At 40.7% G+C, this 6,523-nt stretch overlaps 2 protein-coding genes across 3 annotated transcripts; one reads left to right on the top strand and one right to left on the bottom strand.

Annotated features, from left to right (window-relative positions):
• The first annotated feature begins 819 nt into the window (after window positions 1-819).
• Window positions 820-1,879, top strand: LOC121744675 (major allergen Pru ar 1-like). The gene has a single exon (XM_042138264.1). The coding sequence runs from the start codon at window positions 1,018-1,020 to the stop codon at window positions 1,492-1,494; it is 477 nt and encodes a 158-aa protein (XP_041994198.1). The 5' UTR covers window positions 820-1,017; the 3' UTR covers window positions 1,495-1,879.
• Window positions 1,223-4,700, bottom strand: LOC121744659 (putative disease resistance protein RGA3). 2 transcript variants are annotated; one of them, XM_042138256.1, is made up of 3 exons: window positions 2,029-4,700; window positions 1,895-1,934; window positions 1,223-1,358 (listed from the first exon to the last, which is right to left on the bottom strand). In XM_042138256.1, exon 1 carries the CDS (start codon window positions 4,063-4,065, stop codon window positions 3,127-3,129), a length of 939 nt encoding a protein of 312 aa, XP_041994190.1. In that variant the 5' UTR covers window positions 4,066-4,700; the 3' UTR covers window positions 1,223-1,358; window positions 1,895-1,934; window positions 2,029-3,126. The 2 variants fall into 2 exon arrangements, with proteins under 2 accessions (XP_041994190.1, XP_041994185.1); XM_042138251.1 differs by having other exon boundaries at window positions 2,020-4,700.
• Window positions 4,701-6,523: the final 1,823 nt, after the last annotated feature.

Genomic DNA, 6,523 nt, shown 5'->3' on the forward strand with positions numbered 1-6,523 from the left:
ATAATCTAATCCTTAAAATAGATGAAATAAACATCTCAAGAAACTGCAGTCAAGTTCAGAAATTCGTAACTGAAGATCTAATCGTTCAAATTCAAATTCCAATTCCAATTCCAATTCCTTCAGTCAAAATGAAGCTCCACGAGTCGTCTACCTCCAGTTAAAATTTCAAGTGACAACGTTTGGACCTCCGATCGCGACAAAAACCGAGACTGTGCAGTGCAGAAACTTGGAGAACACTTTTTTCTCCCTTCTTTCCTTATACACATTTTTTTTTTCTCTCTCTCTCTTATCAATATGGATGGCTCCTACACTCTTGATAGGTATTTATAAGTTTTCCATTGACCTATTGAAGTAAATAAACGGGCCAATACCATATGAGTCTTTTTTCCACATGTTGAGAGCCCTAACCCAACAATACATTATTATCATGTTTTGTCTCACAAAATAATATACGTACATCATCATAAATCTAATTTACTTAGTGATAATATAGGTTGATACAACATCACGGTTCAGTATGTGAAAGATGAAATTTCAAATTTTAAAATTAATTAATGTGTTAAAATAAATATGAGATTGGCTTGAATTATTTTATACTCCTACTTCTATCATGAAAGATAATGTTTGGTACTTGAACTAAAATAACGGCCCATGAATTGGAGTTCAATAGCAGCATTATTAAAAACTCTAAGCCTCTTGCACGATAACCTCCATGAATGTCTTGAATCTTGATATACACATTAATATTTACATTAACTGAAATAAATTATAGAGAAATAGAAAGAAACAAGCATTATATTCATATACAAAAAAGAAAGAAAGAAAAAGAATCCACGAAGAAGCCATAACTGGTAATGGATACCATGTCTTTCACATACAAAAATCATATGAATAAACAAGAGAAGCTTCTTTTTCACACTATATAAGGCCACATTCCCATCACAATTCATACAAACAAGCCTTCATAGCTTTTATTTTCCATTATTTACTTCTATTTCAAGCTTAAAAACCATAACCATGGTTGCCATCACTTATGATATGGAGGTTACCTCCTCACTCCCAGCTGCAAAGATGTTCAAAGCCATGGTTCTCGACGCCGACACTCTCATTCCCAAGATCATGCCTCAGGCCATCAAGAACGTGGAGATCGTGGAAGGAGATGGTGGTGTTGGCACCGTGAAGATCATTCATTTTGGTGAAGGAAGTCAGTATAAGAGCGCTAAGCACCGCGTGGAGGCCATTGACAAGGAGAACTTGACACACACCTACAGCATCATTGAGGGCGACGCTCTTGCAGGTGTCCTCGAATCCATTACTTATCATATCAAGATCATCCCAACGGAAGATAGAGGATGCATCTGCAAGAACAGAAGCATTTACAACACCAAAGGCGAGGTCGAGATTAATGAGGAGAAGATAAAGGAAGGGAAAGAGAAGGCCATGGCTATGTTCAAGGCCATTGAGGCATATGTTCAAGCCAATCCTGATGCCTAAGTGTCAACTCAATTGCATGATTCTCTCAGTTATGTTGTTCCCTTTTAATGCTGGAGTTTGTGTTTGTTCAAATTGTTTTGTTCTGTTTTTGTAATGTTGTTATTTTCTTCAATTTGGTGTTTTGCAAGTCTATAAATTGATGCATATGGCAGGATTATTATGATCCATGGATTGTTTCTAATTTGACCATAGTCATATTTATTCACCTATTGTTGAAAAATCAATTAAGCTTGTTTTGTACTAGTATTTTCAATGTGTATTTTTATTCTGCGTTAACTTCTTACAACTACATATTTGTTTGAAGCATGTGTTACATATAAAGGAAAGAATATGGAAATGAGATAGAAAGGAAAGAAAGGGGATTTGCAAGTTTGCAATAGAAAGTGATAATATGTCTCACCTGAGATTGATAGCATCCACACAACTCTTGTCATATTCTTCTGAACAACAAAATAGCAGATTGGTAGTTAACGTACATGAAATCAGCTATTGTTAGATAAAATAAAATCGAGTAGCGGCTGCTACCATGCTTACGCTGCTGCAAGAGAGCGGCTGCTACCATGCTTACGCTGCTGCAAGAGAACGGCCATCAACGTAGACAGTGTCATTGTTACGCCACTCAGAATCAATATGTATCTTTAATTTCTAACCAAACTAATTTAGTGAGGGGAATTAGTGCATCCACAGAGGGTAGATGCCTCAGTTTGTTGCAGCTATATAGTGACAACCTTGTTAGAGATGAGAGGTTCCAAAACCAATGGGGCAATTCTTCCAATCCTATGTTCTCTAACCTTAACCAATCAAGAGCAGTGAGATGTTGAATTGATTGAGGTATCCACTCCCACTTTTGCATTCCCTTCAACTTTAAGTAAGTGAGTTGCAACATCCTTCCAATAACACATCAACACTATGTTTAATGGAAACACTCTTCTCTTCTGACCACTCCACACTCACTTCTATCTTTAACTCCTTCAAGCTGCCTACACCCCAACTCTCAAAACCAAGACTACTAGCCATAAAATTAGGAACGCCAAGAATTGTCATTTCAGCGAGACGAGGTGATGATTTGGATAGACAGTTAATTAGCTCCAGTAGATTATTTAAGCTTCTTAACCTCCTCAATTCAAGATATTAGACTGAGGGCGCCCACGACTCTAGCATTTCGCATGGAAATTCCTTCAGCTCTCCACACCCTGAAATCCACAGCCTCAAACTAGTGAGGATTCCCTGTGACTGTAAACTTGGATTCCCGATCGACTTCAGATTTGGACAATCCCTGATATATAATTGCTCTAGAGAATTGAGGGTGTCCAGTCCATCCGGCAACTCTCTCAACAGAGGGCATTCGTATATCATCAAGTTCGAGAGATTGCGATTGTTATAAAATAATCCATCTGGCAAGCACTCCATTCGCTCTAATCCACTTATAGTGAAGTCTTTTAAATGATTGGATGAACAATTTATGAACCTCACCTTCTTCAATACCTGGAAAATAAGAGATTTGAGATTTGGCAAGTGCTCAAGCATTGGGATTTCCTCACATTCTGTGCCCTTCCTGAATGTTATACTAAACAACTTGTCCAGTGGTACATAAGAGCCTTGAAGACCATCCCATACTGCCATCTTTTGAGTTCATGTCGGAAATCTTTTGCCATTGAACCCTTCAATTTTCAACACATTCAGATTTGCATTCTCATGGGGTTGGAGGCCTTCCAACACACTCTCATCACTTCTACTTTCATCTCCTCTCTGCTCATTCCAATGAAACACCAAATAAGATAAGTTTGACTTCTCAAACATATTTGCTTTTATAGCCTCTTCCTTATCACGCACCCTTTCAAGATTACGAATCTCTAATCTTCCTTTGAGATTCCTCAAACTTCCGAGCTCTTTAATTTGATATCCCTTCTCTTTGCCCACTCTAAAGTGTATGAGTGTCTGGAGACAAGTTAATCTCCCCATATCCGCAGGCAACTCTACACGAGAGTCGATATGAAGATGCCTTAACTTAATCAAATACTTCAACGTACTTGGCATTTTTTGTGTGGGCAAACACAATGCTCTTAATGTTTGCAACTGATAGAGTTCACCAATCCACTCTGGCAAGTTTTCAATTCTTGTATTTGAAATATTAAGATTTCTCAAATGTATCAACTCCCTAATTGAATTGGGCAACTCTGTACAATCACTACTAGTAAGACTTAGATTGTGTAGACATTCAAAGTTTGAGAACATGGAAACGGAAGTTACACCTTTGAAGAATAATTTACGCAAATGCTTTGCCACTTCTTTTGGAATAGGACTTGCTTCCTCGTGAACCATGTATTGAACTGGGGTGATGCCATCTACATTATGAGAACCATTCAAATTAGAAGATGCAAGATCATGCACAAGATCGTGCATCACACAACTCCAAACGTCTCCATAAATATCTCTTTGTGCAACTATCAACAAAGAGTTCTGTAGAAGAACATTGAAAAACTTATTGCCTACAGACTCCATCTCATATCTTTCGTCAAGTTGAAGAAACCCTTCTGCCATCCATAGCTCAATCACTTTTTGCTTCTCCATTTCCTCACCTTTGGAGAAAATTGAACAGTAGGCGAAGCACTTCTTGAGTGATGGTTGAGACAGATGATCAAAACTCAATTTAAGTATTTTTACGATATTTTGAGCTTCGTCGTCATTTGAAAGCCAGTTTTCATTGATGAAGTGCCACTCTTCTTTGGACTTAGAGCGAAGCACACCACCGACAACATTGGCAGCTAAGGGCAAGCCCTGACATCTTTCAGCAATCTTTTTCCCAATCCTCTCAAATCCTGATGGAACTTCTCTATTTTCATAAAAGGCTTTTGCTGTGATAACGGACCAACAGTCTACATGTGACAAGCCATTTCATGAATGAATTTCAAGTGGATTCACAATCAAAGCAACCTTTTGACTCCTTGTAGTGATGATAATGCCGTCTCCCTCAGTGGAAGTGACTCCTGATATAGAGTTTATAAAGTCTTCCCATTTGGAAACATCTTCGTTCCATACATCATCAAGAACAAGAAGATAAGTTTTAGCCTTCAAAGCTTCTTGAAGCCTTTTTAGGATAACCTCCCTACTTTCAATTACAAAACCAGTATGAGAAGTCAATGATGAAAGTAGAATGGTCGTAAGCTTATCTCGGAAGATGAAGAATGGATGATATGCAATATCTCTCTCCCCCTCCTGTTTTATCAGATAATAAAATTGTGATGTAGCTTCATCAAGTTTTAAAGGAAAGGTTTTGTAGCATTTTTGGTGCTAGATAAATCTTTTGGAATTAATCTAGCCGGGCCCCTCTAGTCACAAGCTGGTACCTCAAAATATGATTAAGAGCCAACAATATACATCTTTGAAAACACATAATGAAATTAATTACATTTTGTTTTGATAGAGATAAGCACAGTACTGTTGGAATCGTGCTTGGTCAAATGATTTTTGACTAATAATAAATGGTACAAGACATTTAATTTTATGAAATTAAATGTAATAGCGTCGATCTACGTTCCGAGTAGATGACCGTAGTATATTCATTTTCTCAAATCCGATTCCCAGTGAGTGAGAAATAATATATTAAAGTTGGTCACAATAAAGCTAGAAATGAGCTATGTGAAGAGACTAAGGGATTAATTAACTAATTATTGATTATCCCACATCGGGGATGATAAACTTCTTTGATGGAGTATTTAATCAGATGAATTATTATGTGTAATAATTATCGTGGAATAAGACGGGTGACAGAGCCCACACACGCGCACAGGCGCGCACCACCGCCGCCGCCCGTCCGCGAGCCGCGCACCGTGCACCGTGACCCGTGCCCCGTGCACCGGGTGCCTGGTGCCTGGTGCCTTGTGCCTTGTGCCTTGGGCTGTTCTTTGGAGCTAGTCGTTGAAGCGTGGTTCGAGCCCCGCTTGTTCTTTTAAGACCACCCCAAACTCCACGCGATCCCCGACGGGTCCTAGTCCAAGTCATGGTCCCGCTGGACCCCGACGCATGACGGGAGACAAAACGTTCCCGCTGGACCCCGATGCACAACGGGAGACAAAATATCCCCGCTGGACCCCGACGCATAACGGGAGACGAAAGGTCCCCGATGGACCCCGACGGTCCATGGTGTATCCCGTCGTGTAGCATGTCCAGGTGCGTCGTGTCTCTTCAGCTCCCACTGGCTAGTGCACCAGTCAGTAACCCCCGGCGGTTACAGTCAAACCATCATGGCACCCATGATGGCTGTTGACTCCATCAATGCTCCTGCGGGTGGACTTGGCCTATAAATAGACTGTCACTTCATGCATTGCAAACAATTAGACACACAACACATTTGCATAGCTCTCTCCCTCTCTCTTCATTGTCTTCCCGTCGAAGCTCTGCCCTCGCCATCATCTAGTTCGCCGGAGCTTGTTCCGTTTGCGGTGCTGCAACGAACAAGATGAAGCCGTTTTATCTTTGGGGACGACACGCCAAACCGAGAGCACTACCGGGGCGTATCTCGTCTTGCGGAAAGAGGACTCCTCGACTCGGCTTACATCTTTACGGTTTATTGTTTCGAATTCTTCTTTGTAATTTCAATTCAGTTTATTCCGTTTAATTTCTCCATTCTTCATTGGGTTGTATTGCCCGGTTAGTGTATCTTTGTATCGCAGTTTAATATCATTTTCCACCAACAATCGCAAGACGAGATATACTATCCGTTGAAGAAGGAGATTGGACTATAAGTTGAATCTAAAACTTTCGAAACTAATACCTTAGCATGGAGATGGATCCCGTCGCTGCGTTCCCCGTCGTCGCTTTCCCGACTCAAGAACCGTCGTGCCCACCGTTCCCCGCTGAGGTCCCCGTCGGGTCCCCGCCATGACCACGACTCCAATGGATCTTCGGGTCCAACACGAAGAAAGACGGTTCCACTTTTTGTGGTTCCGCGAGATCCTCCAATGGATCGTGTGTTGAGTCCTTTGGGATCAACACGAGTGTTGGGGCCTTCGGGGCCAACACACAAACC

Source organism: Salvia splendens, chromosome 1, assembly GCF_004379255.2.
Source record: "Salvia splendens isolate huo1 chromosome 1, SspV2, whole genome shotgun sequence".
NCBI classification, from domain to species: domain Eukaryota; kingdom Viridiplantae; phylum Streptophyta; class Magnoliopsida; order Lamiales; family Lamiaceae; genus Salvia; species Salvia splendens.